This window comes from Callorhinus ursinus, unplaced genomic scaffold, assembly GCF_003265705.2.
Source record: "Callorhinus ursinus isolate GAN/ISIS: 27379988/994484 unplaced genomic scaffold, GSC_fseal_2.0 scaffold12, whole genome shotgun sequence".
NCBI lineage: Eukaryota > Metazoa > Chordata > Mammalia > Carnivora > Otariidae > Callorhinus > Callorhinus ursinus.
In genome coordinates, this window is record NW_027397074.1 from 11719950 (window position 1) to 11740403 (window position 20454).

At 35.9% G+C, this 20454-nt stretch overlaps 1 protein-coding gene across 2 annotated transcripts in view; it reads right to left on the bottom strand.

The window, feature by feature from the left end:
- Positions 1 to 20454, bottom strand: part of SEMA3E (semaphorin 3E) — a 242660-nt gene that overhangs the window by 22525 nt on the left and 199681 nt on the right. For both annotated transcript variants that reach the window (XM_025873254.2, XM_073898729.1), the window contains 9 exons: positions 19493 to 19635; positions 18170 to 18284; positions 17693 to 17762; positions 14637 to 14781; positions 12039 to 12261; positions 9072 to 9163; positions 6901 to 6942; positions 5115 to 5281; positions 900 to 967 (listed from right to left, as the gene is read on the bottom strand). In XM_025873254.2, coding sequence (XP_025729039.1) covers positions 900 to 967; positions 5115 to 5281; positions 6901 to 6942; positions 9072 to 9163; positions 12039 to 12261; positions 14637 to 14781; positions 17693 to 17762; positions 18170 to 18284; positions 19493 to 19635 — 1065 coding nt within the window. The remainder of the gene's footprint in view (positions 1 to 899; positions 968 to 5114; positions 5282 to 6900; positions 6943 to 9071; positions 9164 to 12038; positions 12262 to 14636; positions 14782 to 17692; positions 17763 to 18169; positions 18285 to 19492; positions 19636 to 20454) is intronic.

The following is a 20454-nucleotide window of genomic DNA, read 5'->3' on the forward strand; positions in this document are numbered from 1 at the left end:
AATATCAAATTCAGTAACTAGAACCTGGGATTTTTTTCCTTGTGCCTGAGTCCTCCTCACTTTCAAAACCGATGCCTAAATTTTCCTAGATTAAGATCCTGCCTTCCTCTAGCCAATGTTGTCCAAGCCTTATGTCCTGCACCAAATGCTCACTCAGCCTTGGGTCTAGTGAACAGATGCTATGCAACTCTGGATTGTATATAAGCACTCCTCGTCTCCCAGTCACGACGCTTCATCTCCCTGGTACCTCCTTGTGAAACTGGGGACACCAATCACAGCCAGTTCCAACCACCAAGACGATGTGAAGAGTCAGGACCATGGTTTTCTGTGTTGTGTGACTTCTTACATTTGCTGAAGCAGAAATTTCCTCTCATCCTTTACCCATCAGACCACTCACTACCTTTCCTCAGAAACTCACATCTGCTCCATCAGCCTGAGCTCTCGGCTTCCCTACTCTTGTGGAAGACAAAGTTTTTCACTTTATTCTACCCCAAAGCTTAGTAGGTGACTTAATACAAGTTTGATCACCCTTGATAAGATTACCATAGGTAGCATAAAATGGTGAAGATATTCCTGGGGCTGAGACGGAGAGAGAGGTCCTACAAATCACCGTGGCATCTTGTTCTAAGATCCTCCTGTTTTGAGGTCTAATAGTAAGGTTTTCGTAGTGGCATATAGAATTAATTTTCCTAATTAATTAAAAATTATACGTCCACATATAATTAAAATTTTCGGTGTTTAAAATCCACAAAATTTTAGCTATGTGGAAAAAAAAAATCAGTAACATTGTTGTAGTATATATCAATCACAAAGGAAACAAGAAGTCTTTTAAGAAGTCTGCAGTTTATCTTCACTGTATACCCCGAGTAACCCATAGCAATTGATTTTCTCTGGATTACCGACAAACTGCTGTCCAAAGCATTGCTGAGCGGCGTTTCCGTGCCGAACATCTTGTCTGCGGAATCGCCTGAAAGAAAGTAGATGCATTTAGGAGATGTTCAGATTTCAATTTTCCAGACTTTAAAACGCAGCCAACTGCATTAAGGACTCAAGTAGTATTCTGCTACTGAAAAAAACTGATCTGTCATACAAAACAAGGATAAAATTCAAGTTTCATAGTTTCTATTTCCACTATTATTCAATGGATAAGAACTATATAAAACTCTTCTTTAAGCGTTCACGTAAGTTTGAATTCTGGATCCTGAAATAATTTAAGAAAGCTCTCTTTACATTTTGTTTAATAATCTAGTGCAACGAGAATTCTTCTGTTTCAAATGGATGTTTGGGGTGGTAAAGGAGGTACGCAGGAAAGAGAGTGGGATTCGAGTCAGACTATTTATTTAAATAAAAATTATAAAACTCCTATGTAGAATAAGGTGCATGCAAAAAGGTAAAGGCACTTGTATCCAAATGTTTTGTTCTACAGCCATCCTAGTCACATAGCACAAACAGAGCTGGCAATAAAGAGAGAAACTAATAATGTATTCAACTTACTCTTTTATTCAGATATTATATGTAGATATTATATACCTCTATTCAATGTGATTGTGTGTAATACATACTTAACTGGCTGTATGGCAAGATTGGCTATTAGACTGAGAATCACTTCTAGTGTATTTTTATATTTTACAGATTGTTTAGATCTATAATTGAAAAATAACAACGTTCTTTATCCATGGGAAAAAAATTCTATAGTACAGATCTTGTTTTAAATTCATAAGCATCTTTCTGAGGGATTAGACAATGGAAATTATCATTATTAGCACTGAAATTCCAAGATCAAAATCTTCAGCATATTAATTCAGATTAGAGATAAAAATAGAAGTATTACATAAAGGCAGAAAATACCACTTGCTTTTCTAAATCATGGCATTTCTTCAAGATTGAGGAAAAAACAGAAGGCAAAGCAGAAGTTTCACCCCAGAGGGAGATGGTGAGGCTTCCAAAGTGACAATGAAATGCTTTAACCATATGCAATGATAAAATCTGGAAAAGGGAACCAGATTCAAATCCCAATGCCATCACTCACATGTTGCCTGATTTCATACATACCTTGGTTCTTTCTGTCCTCCTTTGTAAAATGAAGTTGGTCTAATTGATCAACATCTAAAATCTATTCCAATCTCAATTTTTTTTTTCTTTCTAGGCTCTCCTCATTGCCTCCAAATAATGATAATGGAACAACATTTCAAGAGATGGAGTGCTTTCTCACATGTGAGTTCAGGTCTTAGTTAACAGCTCAATACTTAAAAAACAATGGTTTAAGTATTTCCTTGTATTGAAAGCTATGGCAGGTGCCTATCTGCAATCAATTTTTAGAATTATGACCTGTGTGCAAAGTTTGCTTTTTTAAAATACAGAGATTATAGATTAGAAGACTTTGTCTAGAAACCTGGGATTTTATACAGTTCAGATTAAAAGCGCTGTATGAATCATTCTATTGGGTTAAACTGAAAAAAGAACTTGACAAAAAAGGAGCAAAAGTAAAAAGTTTTCTGCTTCTGTATTATTTTATGCTAGCATGTGCAGGTATATGTAACCGATAGCAGCTGTGGGTGAGAAGTAAACTGCTCTTGCGGATTCCTTCCTTCATTAAGTATTGCACTGGTACTGGGAATCCGAAGTCTGCTGAGCAGTGGTGAGTAATGGAGCAGGGGTAAATCAAGGAAACGGGAAATAGTTTCTACTCTGCAGAAACGTTTTGTCAGGTTTATTATATGAGTGATGTGAGCATAAAGGGAGGTGCATTCAGATAATTCTAGGTATGCAATGTGAATAACAACACAAAATTTTGCAATGTGAATAATAACACAAAGAGTATGTTTAAAGTCATGAACACATGCATTTAAAAAGAACGCTATCCCATCCCCCAACAAGGGTTCAGTTCACTTTATACTATCTTCGTATAACTGTCCTTTACCTCAGCATATTAAAAAGACCGTAAATGTTCACGAGTTTGAGGAAGGTTCATCAAAGTTGCCTTTTATTCTCAAAGTTACCTATTTTTCTTCTATCTCTTGCTACTTAGAAACTTTTTAAGAGCACACCGGAAACAGACAAAATATAAGGGCCAGGGGAAGTAAAAGACTTAGCTCTATAAATTATAGTGTATTTTGGAAGACTATTTTAAACAAGTGGTTTGGATTACAAATTAATGTTTTTCCTCTGTTGACTCATTTTCACTCTGTGAACAGAAAAGTATTTATTTTAATGACCAGTTTTTAATTTCTGCTGCTGGTCAGGTCTGAAGAAACAACGAATTGCTGTAAAAGCAAACTATTTTCCCTTCATGTGTTGGAACCCATCCAAAAAGTTCTCCTCCAGGGGTGGGTGATGGTTCAAAAGAATCCGACACCAGTGAAAGATCTCCATTACTTGTCACTGAACTGAATTCACTCATTTACGAGCACAGCGGCTCCTGACTCGAGCATTGGGCTCCTTCCTAAGATTCTGCCCATTCGTTTGACTTTTACTAAATAACTTTTTGTCCACCCTTTGTAAATATATTATCAAGCTTGTGGATGTATACTCTAATAAGATGCACCATGGATCAAGAAGTATCTAGTTACGGAAACTGCTTAGTAAGAATTCATTCATCACCTCTATTGCATGACTAAAACAAAACCTTGTTATTCACAAGTATTTGATGCACGGCTTGCAAACACTGTTATTGTTGCTAATAACAATAAAAAAATTCATTTTATTATTTTCGGTGAAATTACCTTTCCACCCTGAGAACCAGTTACTTTACTCCTAACCTATGGAACTACAGGGTTTTCCCTGAACATTCTATGCCTTTTGTACAATTCCCTTTAACTAGAATCTTCTTATATTTCCACCTACAAGACTGAGCTCAAAGGCTGGGTTATTTTGAGAATTAAATAATGTATAACGTGTACTGTGCTTAGTCCAGTATCTTATATGTAATAAGTGCTCAGTAGTGACCTACTATCATCCTTATTTACAATTCCATTTTCCACTTTAGGTTCCAATTTCATATAGCCAGAGTACTGACCACTTCTCCATCCTCCATGCACATAGTACGGTAGTTGGCGTAGTGTGTGAATAAATCATTGAACACTATTTTTACATAGTAACATGGCTATATTCTTCAAGCAGTGTTTTTAAATATCAGTAAGCATTGGTACAAAATCAATTTGCTTGATTCTTGAAAACAAACTACATTATTGAGATTTTTATATAATAACTATATTAAATGAAATTTTTAAAAAAGTTTGAAAAAAGTAACCCAGAGTCAAAGAGTAAAAATAATTGAAATTAATAAAAACTTAATTTTCAGTAAGGAAACTGTACATAGTTCTGTGTTTTTGCTTTATAGTGTCTTTGGCCACTTTACTAGGAGAAAAAAGTAAATGCTTATTTTATAATAAATAAAAATATTTTCTTTTATGTTTCCCCACAAAGCACGCACAATTTCATATGGCTTGAGTAAAGAAATATCTCCATCCTTCAAAATACTCTCTGGACCTCAAGATCTTCTGTTCAAAGAATCCTGAGATTTACTTTCTTTTACAAGTGGCAATGACCTCGCTGAATTGTACACATCAGGGTTTGGAGGTCTCTAAGTACCTTTCATTTGTGTTGAATTAAATCACACATTTCATTAATTATACAGGTCATACATTTGCCTAGGAGTTAACATATTCACTTTCAAAATGAAATAAATGAAGACCAGCTGGTTGAGAGGACACGGGGCAAATGCAGGATGTATTTTAGAATTTATTTATTTTTCTTTCAAGTCTTTGAATCCCTCATGTGTGGTGGCTTGCCATTTCCACATTTTAAGTTTATCTAAACTGGTCTCATGTCTTGCAGCAAAAGTGTCAGGAGGGGGAAGAGTTGATTCAAACATGGTTAAAAAGAAATTAAAAACCCAATAAAAACTCCAGTCTCTACACAGTAATTGATAGGAGTTATTTTCAGGTAAGATTCAACTTTCAAAGCTTAGATTATGAACAAAGTATGATTATGATGGCTTATTTAAACAAAACTAACATGGTTATTTTCATGGGATGTGTGTAGAAAGGAAAATATTTTAGAAAGCGTTATGGCTTTTCTAAACAAGGGAAATAGCCCATTGAGGCCTCTCTCACCTCTTTGCATGGGTGCCTGTTGGGTAATACCGGGAACAGGCTATGCCATCCCAGGCACAGTAAGGGTCGCGAGCCAGGCAGCAATCAGCACAAGCACTTCCGTACATGTCACACTGATGGAATCGGACTTGGGCCACGGCAGAAGCGGATCCAACATACAGCTGTTGCTAGAGACATCAAAGAACAGAGAGGCCGCCAGCAGAAAGGGACAGAATGCTCACTGAATTTCACATTTATGCACAATCACTTCTGTGAATGTTCATTTAAATTACTGCAGTTACTCAGGATGGGTAATGGAACACTGGTACTTTCATTTCTCTAAGATATGAAATATATTTATAGACCTGGACGCCCGTAAACAAAATTGCTAGAGTGAGCTTGACAAAATCTCAAGAAGTTGACTGTTGTTTTGTTATTTAAACAGAAAGCCTCTTTCATCATTTAATACCTTAGGTCTTTTTAAAAGACCTTTAGAGGTGTCCAATAACATACTAGATAAGTAAATGGTCTTTTGTTGTTGTATTTTTTAAACTAAGATGTAATTGATAAATAACCCTATTTCAGTTTCAGGTGTAAAATATAAAGATTCAATATTTGTATGTATTGTGAAATGATCACCACAGTAAGTCTAGTTAACATTCCTCAACACATACAGGAAGAATTGTGTGTGTGTGTGTGTGTGTGTGCTTTCTTAGCAACTTTCAAATATACATTAGGGTATCATTAACTATAATCACTATGCCATAAATTACATTCCCAGGTCTTCCTTTATAACTGGAAATTTGTACCTTTTGATCCTGTCCACCCATTTTGCCCACCTCCCACCCCTTGCTTCTGGCAACTGCCAAACTGTTCTCTGTAAAAAACAAGCTCATTTTCCTGTTGTTTGTTTCAATTTCACATATCAGTGAGTTTATGTGGTATCTGTCTTTTCTTATTTCACTTAGTGTAATGCTCTCAAGGTCCACTATGTTGTCACAAATGGAAGGATTTCTTTTTTTGTGTGTCCGAATAATATTCCATTGTACATATAGGTCACATTTTCTCTATCCATTCATCCACTGATGGGCATTTAGGTTGTTTCCACGTGTTGGCCATTGTGAACAATGCCACAATAAATGTGGGTACAGATTTCTTTCAGAGTTAGTGTTTTGTTTCCTTTGGATAAATACCCAGAAATGAAATTGTTTAATCACATGTTCTATTTTTAATACATTGAGGAAATTCTGTAATGTTGTCCATATTGGCTGCACCAATTTACATTCCCAACAATAGTGCACACTAACCTATAACATTTAAAAGAGTGATACAGATATATACATAGAATGAGGGAATAAGTTGTGAGATACATTGTAAAGTAAAAACAATAAGTAGCAGAACAAGTAACATTACATGTTCCTGTTTGCCTAAACATAAATGGTTATTTATAAATAAATTTGAGATAATATTTCTGGAGAAATCTGCACCAGAAACTGGTTCTAGTAAAGTGGAGAGGAGCCTTGTGTTTCACTGCACACTCTTGCGTTACCATCATTTACTGTTATTTTTGCAAAAACTTTAACAAAAAAATTACAGAATAACATCCTATCATGATACTAGAAGTAAATCTACTCTTATCTACCTTCCTCTAATAATAGAAAAATAAATCCATTACATGTAAATCACATATTTTCATCAGAATAAAACTGTAACTTGTTCATGTATAAGCACATGTACTTCTGCTCTTTATCTTTGACCTTGACTCACATACACAAACACGTACACACGCACATACACACAAACTTACTCTCTTTGAAGAAATCTCCATAGAAATAATAGGAACTGGATCCTGAAAAAAAATTTTTTTTAAGTTTTTAAGGAAATACAGGAACATACTTTAATATGGTTGTAAATCATGTGAACTCATATTAGGTATGTGATTAGTTCTATACTAGCCTATAGCTTTTATTTTAGCAAATCAATAGGAACATATAATTACGTTAAATAATAGCTTTCTTTTAAGAACTCTTTTTAATGGAACAGGACAGATATGTAAGGTGAAAAAGTAGTGGATAATCTAAATAGCTCACCATTTGTTCCTGAAGTGTAATTTTTGTATTTGCATTTGAATATTACTCAAGCTTTGGAAACTCAAGTATCTTTAAATAAATAGTAGAGTCACAGTGTTCTTTCTTATAAGGTATTTGAACCATTAGAAGTGAAACAGTTATGTCTCTGAATAGGTGATATTGTTAACAAACCATGTGACTTTAATTGTTTTAATCCAAGACTAAATAAAATACTTTTTCTGTTGGTGTTATCATGGTCAATCAATATGAACCCAGGATGCTTTGAGCAAGATGAATAACTTCACTGTCTTCGAACTGCAACAGAGGAAAGATGATCTACAACACAGCTTTGAGAGCCTGTGTGTTATTCTAGGGATGGTGATTAAGAGTAAAGTCTCTCAAATGAGTACCACAAACTCAGATGGATTCTGCCAGTACACAAACATCAGGCAGGTGGGATCCACTCTGTGGATGATTATCCTTCAAAGAATTATTTTTTGAAAGAGAAAACTTGATCCCCTGTGTCAATATTTTTTTCCGTATTTTAAACTATAGAACCCTTTAGGCAGGCATGCATGCCCTCATTTATTCATTTAGGTGACAATGTTTCTTAGGGTTGATATGAACAAAACCCTGTGGCAGATGCTATGGTCCCTAATGTGAAATGAAATCTGACATAGAAATCCAATAATGCAAGATAAATAAAACACAGCTGCTCTGGTTGAGGTAGGAACATGCTTAACACTGGGTGTGGCTATAGGGAATCTAATCTCCAGGACAGCCAAGGTGAAACAAACTGTTTTTCATCAATAAAGCTAATTTCATATGTATCCATTACAAACATATACAGTCAATCTTCATAATTTGCAGACTTTTTTTTTTACACATTTGCTTACTTGCTAAAATTTATTTGTATTCCCAATATTAATACTTACAGTGTTCTGTGGTCCTTCATGGACACATGCAGGCACACACAGGCAATAAATTTTGGTTGCCCGATGAGTACAACCCCAGCTGAGATCAATGAATGCGACACTCTGCCTTCCTGTTTCAGCTCTCGTATTCTAAACAAGTGTCCTTTTCATGGTCTATTTAATGCCATGTTTTTCACATTTTTGTGTTTTATTGGCAATTTTGATGTTTAAAATAGCCTCTAAGCAAAGCGCTAAAGTGCTGTAGTGTTTCAAAGCTTCAAAAGGCTGTGATGTGTATTATGGGAAAATACATGTGTTAAATAAGCTCTGTTCATGCATGCGTTACAGTGCTGTGACCCATGGGCTCCATGTTAATCAACAATATATACTAAATAAGGCATCTTTCAATTAAAAACACAAAAAGAACAAAGTTATATATTGATCGGTTGATAAAAATGTTGTGACTAGAGACTCACAGGAACCTAATCCCGTATGTCCCCTAAGAGCGCTGGCCAGTATTCACTAATGGTGTTCACGGTGATTTTAAAGACCATACCTGCCACAAATATTGACACTTGAGTCTGTGTGTGTATGTGTGTGTGTGTACATACGACTGTCATGTCTAATCTTTGCATTATCATTTTTTGCTTTTTTTTTGGTTTTTAATTGTATGAACTGTGACTTAAAGAAATAACACATACCACATATGAATTCCAGAATCATTATTGCCAAGTCTCATTTTACAAATGCATTATTTCTTTAAGTCACAGTTCATATACTGAACTTATTTTCATGCTAGCTGGGCAAATATTGGCCTTCTCATTTGAATAGTCTGCAATAATCACATAGATTTTAAACCATTCCTCACTTCAAATTCACTCTGAATTCACAACATACCTATTGGAAAAAAAACTGATCTAACATCTTTCCTATTTACAACTCATTTGCAGTTGTAATACATAAATGTTGGCTATGTTTTTTTCTTATAAAAATACCTTGAATATCTGAAGTTCTTCTAGAATTACTTCTTCCATTGATTCTGTTTCTTGGTTATAAATCGTGATTACTTTCAGTACAATTCCATTATCTGTAAGAAAGGAAAAGAAGAGAGAAACCAGAAGCTTGTCACAATCTGGTTTTCAAAACAATTAAAAACCATGCAGGGACTACGAATTTGAATACGCTTTGAGATTTAGATGCATGAAACATTTAATTACTGCTAGCTGAAGCAATATGATTACCTATATATTCATATAACTATATGCTTTGCTAAAAAATAAGACCAAATAATATGTAATTATTTTTCAAATAATTTGATTCAGAAATTCAATTAAAGATTGAGAAATCAGGGGTGCCTGAGTGGCTCAGTCATTAAGCGTCTGCCTTTGGCTCAGGTCATGATCTCAGAGTCCTGGGATTGAGTCCCGCGTCGGGCTCCCTGCTCAGCGGGAAGCCTGCTTCTCCCTCTCCCACTCCCCGCTAGTGTTCCCTCTCTCGCTGTGTCTCTCTGTCAAATAAATAAAATCTTAAAAAAAAAAAGACTGAGAAATCAAAATGTATTAATATGTACACAATGCTATTTGATATGATACATATGTACACACACTTTTAATAAGAAAAGTTTCAAGTATATACTATTGAGAGAACAGTATAAGTACTCTTGCATTAATCATTTAGCTGCCATAGTTATCAATAATTTTATAAATTTAAATTCATAATTTAAAATTCCATCTAATTTTTATTATACCTGATATTCTGAGCTTGGTCTTTTCAAAAAAATTTTAATATGACACTTACTTGCCTGTAAGAATAATTTGATGTAGTGCTAAAAACAGCTCAGAAAAAAATAAGCACTTTGGAAGTATTGACCTAAGAATTATATGGTATTTAAGTAATTTGTTTAAAAATTCTCAAATTTTGTGGTTGGGTAAATAAAATTTGTTTAAAATAAAACTAGTAACAATTACCTGGATAGTACGTGAAAAGGAATACAAACTATAATTTTTAAGCCGAGAACACATAATAAACATTCAGTTATTATTATATCAAGCAAAAAGCAAAGATGAAATTCAAATTATTAATTTGCAAATAGTGATTTGCAATGAGGACTTTCTCTACCTATGTACAGTATTTTATACTTTTAATAAAAGCACGTGTGGAAAAATAACTCTCATTTGTGGGATTTTCCAATGTTGTACACATCACACTTTCACCAAATATGTTCTTTTGCGCTATTAAGCTGTGGCTCAATATGATGATATCTCTGAGATAAACATCGTTTACATGATAGCATAAGTATATATCTGATATTTCTGGAATTCTCTCAAACAGCTTTGGTCAATCTAATGAGAAAGTATTTCCAAAAACAGTCTTGGACTGATATACTGTATATGACTGCTGCTTTCCAGGACATTTAAAAATAACATGCCTTGGGGCACCTGGGTGGCTCAGTCGTTAAGCGTCTGCCTTCGGCTCAGGTCATGATCCCAGGGTCCTGGGATCGAGCCCCGCATCGGGCTCCCTGCCCCACGGGAAGCCTGCTTCTCCCTCTCCCACTCCCCCTGCTTGTGTTCTCTCTCTTGCTGTGTCTCTCTCTGTCAAATAAATAAATAAAATCTTATAATAAAAAAAAATAAAAATAAAAATAACATGCCTTTTCCCATGCTTAATTCTATCAAATATTATTCTTGTTCATGGAACTTTAAAAAAAAAAAAAGCTCTAGTATATATCATTATGAGTGAATTCATGCATGGCCAAGTAATTTTAAGTTTGTTAAAGAAATGTGATGCTTTGTTAATCCTGAATCCAGAGTGCAGAGCATATTATTAACATGAACCTCCTAAAATAAGGGTAAAATATTGCCTATACCAGAGAGCAAGTTCTGCAAATCAGATGAATGTTTCCTTACTTCTTTGATTTTTTTGAAAAGTATGAATGGAGAAGCCCAAGCACCAGTATTAATATTATATCCTGGCTCCTAATCTGGGTATATGCAATGTCTCTGTAGAATGTAGGACGATTACTCTTCTAAATAGCAACTGCTGTAGCAATGACTATCATGAATATGAAGAAAAGAAAGAAATGAGCACTTAAAAGGCTTTTTAAATGTCTGTAGAATTTTAAAGTACTTGACAGAATTTGTCATATTATTACCCAGATGCTAAAAGATTCCAGGTTCTCTTCCCCAAGCTAGATCTAATGTATGGAATTAATTGAAGTTGTAGATTTATTTGAAAATTTCACTTTTTAGCATATTTATTATTTTGTTTCATTAATGCAGAATATTACAGCTTGGCTCTAAAAGTTTACCTCCATTATGGGTAACACTTGGCCTGTTTGATACAAATGGTTGGTTCTGATGGGGCCTGATAAGCCTTGTTGTGTGATTACAGATTTAGGTGAAGCTACTGTCCCAAGTGGCTTAAGAAGCCTTGAGATCTTACTGAACAGGCATCCTTGCTATGGTGGCCTCCTTCTTCTATGAGAAGTTCTGCTTGGAACCAGTGTTGTTTATTTTTTTTTAAGATTTTATTTATTTATTTGAGAGAGAGAATGAGATAGTTGGAGAGCATGAGGGGGGGAGGGCGCGAGGGAGAAGCAGACTCCCCGCCGAGCAGGGAGCCCGATGCGGGACTCGATCCCAGGACTCCAGGATCATGACCTGAGCCGAAGGCAGTCGCTGAACCAACTGAGCCACCCAGGCGCCCGCCAGTGTTGTTTATTAACATCAATTACTCAATCCTTCACTTAGTCACTTGTTCAAAGATACTAAGTACTGACTGTGTATCAGGAATTATGCGTTGTAACTGCCCCAAATCCTCTCTTCCATTTCAGGGAATAAGCGGTGTGCAAACGGGCTAACGGATTAACAGGAGATCTGTGGATAGGTTTTTAAAATACTAATAATGTTACTGATTTTAAGATTCAACATACATGTCTCAGCACTTTCTAATCTCTTTACCTGTCCCAATGAACAAGACATCGTATTGGCCATCCTCAGCTTCCACTCGATCTACTGCTATTTGTTTCAGGTTATATCTTCCATCTGTTTTTACCAGGATTGGTTTTTTATGGGCAGGTTTTACGGGCTGGTACATAAGTGGATGGCTTCTTGCAAATCGGATGGCATCATCGGGATAGTCTTTGGTGGTTCCGTATCTCCCGCCGTTCACTTTGCTGGCACACTGAAATACAAATAGGTAATTTTTTTTTTTTTTTGCCTTAAACCTAAAGAGCACATTTATAATCAATTACAAAAACAATCAGAAAACTGAATGTGTTCAATTAACCAACTGCAGTTAGAAATATTTAGCAACCACATATTCATTAGAGAAATAAAATCTTCATTAGAGAAAAAAAATCTGCAGTAAAGATTGCAAAGAAAGCCTGAATCATTCCAAACATTCAGCTCTAGATAAACACAGAAAGTAGTGAAATCTTGGAAAAATGAAGTACTAAATAATACTGGTACAATTCGAAGATGGTAAAGATGTGTATCATCATAAATATTATTATTTCCCCCCGTTTTCTGATATTTTTTCACATTGTAAAATAACTTCTGAATTGTAAACAAAGTATTTTCTTTTCTTTTTTTTTTTTTTTAAAGATTTTATTTATTTGACAGAGAGAGACACAGTGAGAGAGGGAACACAAGCAGGGGGAGTGGAAGAGGGAGAAGCAGGCTTCCCGCGGAGCAGGGAGCCTGATGCGGGGCTCGATCCCAGGACCCTGGGACCATGACCTGAGCCGAAGGCAGACGCTTAACGACTGAGCCACCCAGGCGCCACCAAAACAAAGTATTTTCATAGTAAAACAAAAAGCTTCTTTGTTGTGTTAAGTCCCCTGCCCTGGATTAAGGATCACAACTGCACAAAACAGTTTTCCCATTACTGAGACTAAGATAATGTGATGGTTCCAATGGACTCACAGACGATAGAATTTTAGTGCTGTAACAAAGAAACCTATTCAAATTCAGTCAGTGTTAATTAAAGGGAAAAAAAACCTCTCTGTTCTGTAATCTGTATGAATTTATATTATTTCTGTATGGATTCAACACAATAAGTTGAGAAAACGAGAAATACTTGCTATAACATGCCTGAATTCTTAAATCACTGACTCAAAAAATAAATGTTCAACAGCACCTCAGTTATTTCTTGAAATACCTTTAACTGCATTGATTCATGCTTGTTATTAAGCACTCCTTCATTTTGTATTTTTCCCTCCAGAATCAGCAGCAATTGCAATGATTATGTTGATAAGGAATTTTCCACTTTCAGGTATAAATACAGTAGTGTAGTAATCAGATTCTGCAAAGAGGGCATTTTTAATGGTTTGTTTTAAAATTCAGGTCATATTTCTTAATTTGGCCTGAATTTTTCACTGGAGTGTACTTACATGATACATAATTGGAAACATTCTGGACCAGCCTGGAAGCAGTTCAGTAACCAGTCACTTCCTCCAAATCTCCTTTAATACCATGTGGTTTCAAGAAGCATTTCCAGCAAAGCCACAGGAGTGGGTTTTCTCCATTTAAATTGTAATTTCAATCAATAGAGTGAAATAAAGTATACTTTATGTCTTACTGGAAGTAGTAATTTTAAGCTAGTGAGAATGATTGAAATGGTAAAGCTTTACACTTGTTAATGGAGGGAAAGTTTGTTTCCACTTTGGATTTTGGCTCTGCAAAAATGGTTTCTACTTGACTTGCAAGTACTTGAGGAATCAGCACAGTGATGGGTTTTCACCAGCTGCTCAAAAAAGTGTAGACTTTGACTTGTACAGCAAGTTAAATGTCAGTTCTCCATGGTCCATGAGCACCTACGAGCCTACATTTTGCCAACCCAGTTGTGCACAGAACATTGTTTTTAGATACACGTGTAAGTAAAAGCACCAAAGTGTGCATGGTGAGCTGGAGCACGAGGGCTCCCTCTCGGCAGCACCAGGGCAGAGGTCAGCAGCAAAACTTCTGGAACTCTAGCTGCACTTTTGTATTGGCATTTCTCGTCCCAGGAGCCAGCAAGGATATTGAATGAGATGCTAAGTATTGTGGTGAGGAAGAGAAAAGGCTTCTTCCAGTCAAGCTAAAGTGAAAAGTAAGGAGAAAGTTTGGCCTAGGGAACTTAGAGGCTGACTCAAATATTACAATGTAATTATTTGGTAACTTTCTCCCCCTTGGAAATTGCACGTGGCCTTAATTCTTCTGAAGAAACAGAGGAATGTGATGCTCTTTTTAGTGGATGTTGCTGTGTTCACCAGTGTATCTTAAAAATACAATTTCAGTTGTACAGTTGGGGCTCCTTAGCCAAAATATCAATGATAATACGGACTTTATAATGCTGCTAAAATGTACCCATCATAGATTTTTTTCATTAAATAAAAAGCATACAACCAGATATAAGAAGTGATATTTCTTTACTGTGCAAGTAATCAAGCACATTTTTGGGTGTAGAATTTCTTCACTGTTTAATGGAAGTTTTGTAGAGCATCTGAAACACTGAACAAAATATTACTAAGAGAGCCTTTAAAAAATAAGGATACTGTGTTAAATGCCCACACTTACGGAACCAGGCCTTGGATAAGGGACTCTTCCTTCATAGAGTGACCAGTGGTATTCAGGTCCTTCCTTATGTGCATATGGTCCATTAAAGGCTGCCCGGATGCTAGACATATGATAGACACATATTGCATGCCCTCTAAATATATTACTGGAAAAAAAAAAGATAATTACTATTCTGGAACTGACTAGGAGTTAGCTAGTCACACCCTTCAGACTACAGAGATAAGGATGAAGTCTTTTGGATAAAAAAGTTGCAATCTCTTAAATAGAGGATATTCTAGAAATAATAACTACTGTAATATTTCAAGTACTGGAACTCTAAAACTTACCATTTCTTTACCTTCTTATTACAATAAACTGAAGATGACACTGTTAGACTAAAAACAGTGACATCTGTCACCTCACTTTATTATTGCTAAATCTTAGATTGTGTTTTTACATTTTCGTGAAGGAAAATATGGACCGAATATTTAAAAAGATTCGTTCCCAAGCTGAATTATTCATTTTAAGCTTTATCTCGTCTGTTGTTTCATATTCAGAGTAGACAGTGTTTGCCTAATCACTATGCTGTTAATACTGGTAATTCTGTTCAAATTTTATTTGATTTCTCAGTGTCTATGATCAAATAACAAGTTAAAGTCCTATGAAACTTTGGGGCTTTGTTCCATTCTTTACCTTGGGGTCACAGAGGCATCAATAAGCTTGTTGTACATCCCCTCCTCCAGTGACCTCCAGGCCACTGAAACTGTACCATATTGGAAAGATTACTGGACTGAACTACATTAATTTGGAGGAAAATGATTTAAATTATATAAAACTCGGATTCTTTACCTCCAGAACTAGCAGCAATTGAAATCATTTTTTTTTTAATAGAAAGTTCTATGTGCAAAAGATAAAGCCTGCCGATGACTGACTATAGCAAGTTTTACCAGGGGCTTTTGCGATGAGATTCTGCAAAAGGACATTTTTAAGTGATTTGTTATACAAATCTGGCCGTCTTCCTTAATTTGGCAGGCTCTGAATGAATTCTAACATGTCCCCATCCTCCTGTGAGAATCAAAATAATTAATGTTTAGGCAAGTGCTCTGCACAATGCCCAGTTCTTTCTAAACGTAGAAGTTCCTACACTCAGAGACACCTGTAGAACAGCAGTTATATTACTGTCTTAGGACATCAATTCACACATTTTATAACACACCTTGAAGCAATTGGAAATGCCTGCAATAGTGAGAAAACCAGAGAAAGTCTCCCAACTAAAGTGGCAATAAACCTTTGATCACCGTGCTACATACACCAACCTTTACGTCAGGTAACAGCTGGGAAACCTTTTCCTCAGATTTATGTATAAAGTAACAGTCACAACCGAAATAATGGAAGAAAATAACGTGTTGTCTTTGAAATCTAGACAGATCCATTATGCTATCGCTTAGGAAAGTAGCTCATAAACTGACCATACGAACCCACAGAAAACCTGTTCTGGTTATCCCATAGCTTTTATTTATTATATAAAGCCATGGAATTAGAATGCAATGTATAAATTCTTCACTGGCGTAAGAATAAAGATGAAGTTTAAAAAAAAAAAAGGATTTTCTGATGACTGTGACAACTACCAATCTACATGCACTACTTTACTTTGCATCAAGGAAGAACTGATAGCAAAATTGTTTCCATGTTTCTCTGTTGAAGAAAAGGTCTCCTTACAATAGCACAATATTTATCGGAAGAACTTTATTATTGTTTTCAAAGTGAGTGTGCGAAATCACCTGCTGAAAAAACAAACAAAAGCTTTGTGGAGAGACCCTGAGCAAACAAGGTAAGTGTGATTATAACACAGTTTAAGGCCAGTGCAATGCAAAAGAGGAAGGGAATTCAGTCATTCTATTCCTGTCAAAAGAACTGAGGTATATTCTTTTTTTTTCTTTTTTAAGATTTATTTATTTGAGAGAGAGAGAGAGATGGGGGAGCAGGGGAAGGAGAGGGGGAGGAGGAGAATCTCAAGCCGACTCTGCGCTGAGAGCAGAGCCCAACACGGGGCTCCATCTCAAGACCGTAAGATCATGACCTGAGCCAAAATCAAGAGTCAGACGCTTAACCAACTGAGCCACGCAGGCAGCCCAAGGTATATTCTTTATTTCTCATTCCAGTCATCTCACCTCCACCCTCTCCTATGTGGAAAGACAAACTCAGGAAATTATATGTGCAAAATTTCAACCAAAACTGATTCTAATGATATTTTTTCATTCAGGTATTGACACACATGAAATAACATTTCATATTTTTCTAACACTCTTCGATGGACAAAATACAAACACGTTAAAGAGAAAAAACAGATTATATTCCCTAAACTTGAACAGCTTAATTAAGTTTAAAACATGGAAGGCAAATCATAAATATATGTTTGCTATGAATCTACACGGGAGCAGTGACAACCTGAATAAAGGAGTGAGCAAAGTGCTCTGTGATTAAGATATCAAAGAATATTTCTTATAGATGGCAACTGACAAGTACTGGAGAACTGATACAAGTCAGTGTTGGAAGATAAAGCCAGGTGAAGCAAGACAGGCGGGTAAATAAAATCGTAGTGATGGAACCCTAATGAGTTGGACACAGATTCTGTCAAGGTATAATCCTGGAGGAAAAACTTCCAAAGCAGAGGGGCTAACAGTGGATAGAGAACCTTGAAAACCTGATTTGGAAAACTAAATGACAATTAAAAGAATTATGCTAGCCTCTATAGCATGGGACTAATATCATAAACTACGAGAAGAAAATCATTCTGAGAGAAGGACGAGGAAGGAAGTCGGAGAGGAGGGAGATTAGGACCCGGAGCACAGAAGGATGGTGGGGCGTTTCAAACAGTAACAAATAAAGATCTGAAGTGAGATCACGGCTTTAAAGATAAAAGAACAATTGCAAACATAAGAGAACAAAGAGAAATTGGTGACAAAAAATAATAGACAAGGACAATGGGTCAACAGTATTTCCAACTTCCATACACAGTAAAGGAGTAAGGCATACTTTGCTTCATCCTGTTTTTATAGACCATATAAATTTCTCACCTAGTAGTGTTAAAGAGTCCAAATATCACTGGGTTCTTATGATCTCTGGTGTGCAGCAAGAAAATATCCTCTGGAAAATTAAAGACCATTACGTGAATATTTTTAGTCCTCTTTGCATGTAAAGAAAATATATTGACATAAAATAGCTTAGAACCCATTACAGATGTAAGACATCAATTTCTTTCCGTACACAGTCATACGCCCAAGACCAAATCACAACAGAGCGAAACACTTGGCTGTTCAGGATGACCCCGAGCTGGGCCTCAAGGAAGGAACGGAGTGCTGACCGTCAGCTATCGAGAGGGATCTCCTGTTCCTGAAACTCCCCTGACCCCACCATGCCGACCGGGCCACAATGAAAAGACCAGAAAATTGCTCATTGCAGGAAGCAAGTTTCCATACGTGCTAGAGAGAGTGAGGAGTGGAGAGAGGAATACACAGCACAGAGTAAAATTCAATTCTCTCAAGAAGATTTACCTAATTCATCAAAATAGGTGTCAATTCCATTCTTGCCTGGTACTGAGCAGACCAGTCTGGCTTTTAGGAAAGTGCTCCACTTATGCACCAGTATCCTCTGGCCTCCCACATCATTCTGTGATGAACAAAAGCAGGTGAGTGAGTACCTAAAGAGCTTCTGACAACAACAAATTGTGTATTACTAAACATGCAGATGAGAACAGCTGTAATTCTTTTTATTTAATCTGGAAAATGTAGCCTAATCCTCAAATAATACCAAAGACGCAATTCCCCATAAAAACTCTTCGAGGTTTGCACAGTGTGCCTCGTTAGTATACTTTCACTCTGGGCCATTAAATATACTTTCCAGGTATTGAAGAATGTTAATAGAGTGGCCTATCCTATATAAAGCAGTGGCTTTTATAATACAATAAACTTAGTATTAATGATAATCTGCTTATCTTGGAAATACAGAAAACATCCACTCTTCTTTTTCTAAAAGAAAAAAAAAGTTGAAATACACACATACACAGCACATACACATATATTTGCACACATACACACACAAATGTACATACATGCACATATATGTGTATATATCAATTTCCTCTTAAATTTATTCTTTTTAAGATTTTATTTATTTATTTGACACAGAGAGAGACAGTGAGAGAGGGAACACAAGCAGGGGGAGTGGGAGAGAGAGAAGCAGGCTTCCCGCTGAGCAGAGAGCCCGATGGCGGGGCTCGATCCCAGGACCCTGGGATCATGACCTGAGCTGAAGACAGACGCTTAACGACTGAGCCACCCAGGCGCCCCTCTTAAATTTATTCTTAAATATCAAACTTTACCTTTGCAATTCTCTCAATATACATTGCTACTTCAGTTGGTTTTGAATATTCACAAACAGCCTATCTGAATACCCAACCAACCACAGATGTTTTTTCTACAGAATCAACCAACTGAATTGTTGAAACATAATATAAATTACTTAGAATGTGGACTAAAGAAACTAGAAAGATTTTGGTTAAATTAATTTTTAAAAAGGGAGCTCAAACTTCTGTGTGGGAAGAAATACAGCCTACCTACAGACTCGCTCTTCTTAGTATGGCTTTGAAAATGAGACGATTACACAAAAGGCACAGTTCTGTTAGGATAAAACTTTCAGGAGATGTGCAGTCTCACGATTAGATAGCGAATACTGGTTTTAGGCAGCCTACAGAATCCTAGAAATTTTTTTTTTTTTAAACTAGAAAATATCTTAAAGTAGAAAGCCTACTATACAATCACCAAGGCGTGGCGGTAAACCATGAGGTAAGCACGCCGAACAAGAGAGAAAGGCCTCACCACACAGAGTCGCCCCACTCGGGCGTAAATGGCCTGCGCGCTGTTCTCGGCCTCCAGGGCCTTCTCGGTAAAAAAGAAATACACTTTGTTGTCATCTCGGTCTTCATTGTCAGGAATCATGTACGAACCTACAAATTTTGGCTCTACAGATATAAAAAAAAAAAAAAAGTAGAAGAAAAGTAAAATAGTTATCACCACAAAATGCTAGGTTATTCAATAAATTACCTATCACATGAATGCTTCAGTTTCAATAAAGTCTTTTCCTTGACATTTTGTATAAACAGTGAAATCACGTAGACATCTCCATTCTCTTTGCAAACCAACAGTTTTGTCTAGAACTAGGAGAGGACATTTTAATTGGAAAATAAGAGTCAAGAAAGGAAAAACCAATTTCAAACAACATACCTTAAAATGCATTCAAAGAACAGATTAGGGGCACGATGGTGATCATCTCCATTAATTTCCTCCCATATATATAAAAAGTCAACATGAATATATGTAAAATATTTGAGTAGAGAAGTTTATCATTTTTTTAAATTCATAGATTATCTACCAGTGCAGCTCATGGAAGACGATTTTAATTTTTAAGGTAGAAAATTTATTTTAAGTCTTTATGTTTGTAGTCTAAGGGATCGGCGTGAACAACCCTTGACTAATATACTATGTCAAATATTTTAATGATAATATGCTGCCAATAATGATTACGTACTCTAAAGCTTAATAAAAAGGCTAAAAATAATAAAAAAATTCATTATTAAATGATATTTTCATCCCTGAATAGACCAGTGTGCCAAAACATAAACATTATTTCTATCAACAAATGGCTAGTGATTTTCCTAGAATTTTATTTGTCTCTAAATACAATGTGATCCCATTAAAATAAGCAAAACAATCAATTCATCCAAAATATACCAACTGACAAGAGAAAACAAAACAACTTACTGGATAAAAGGAGTTTTTTT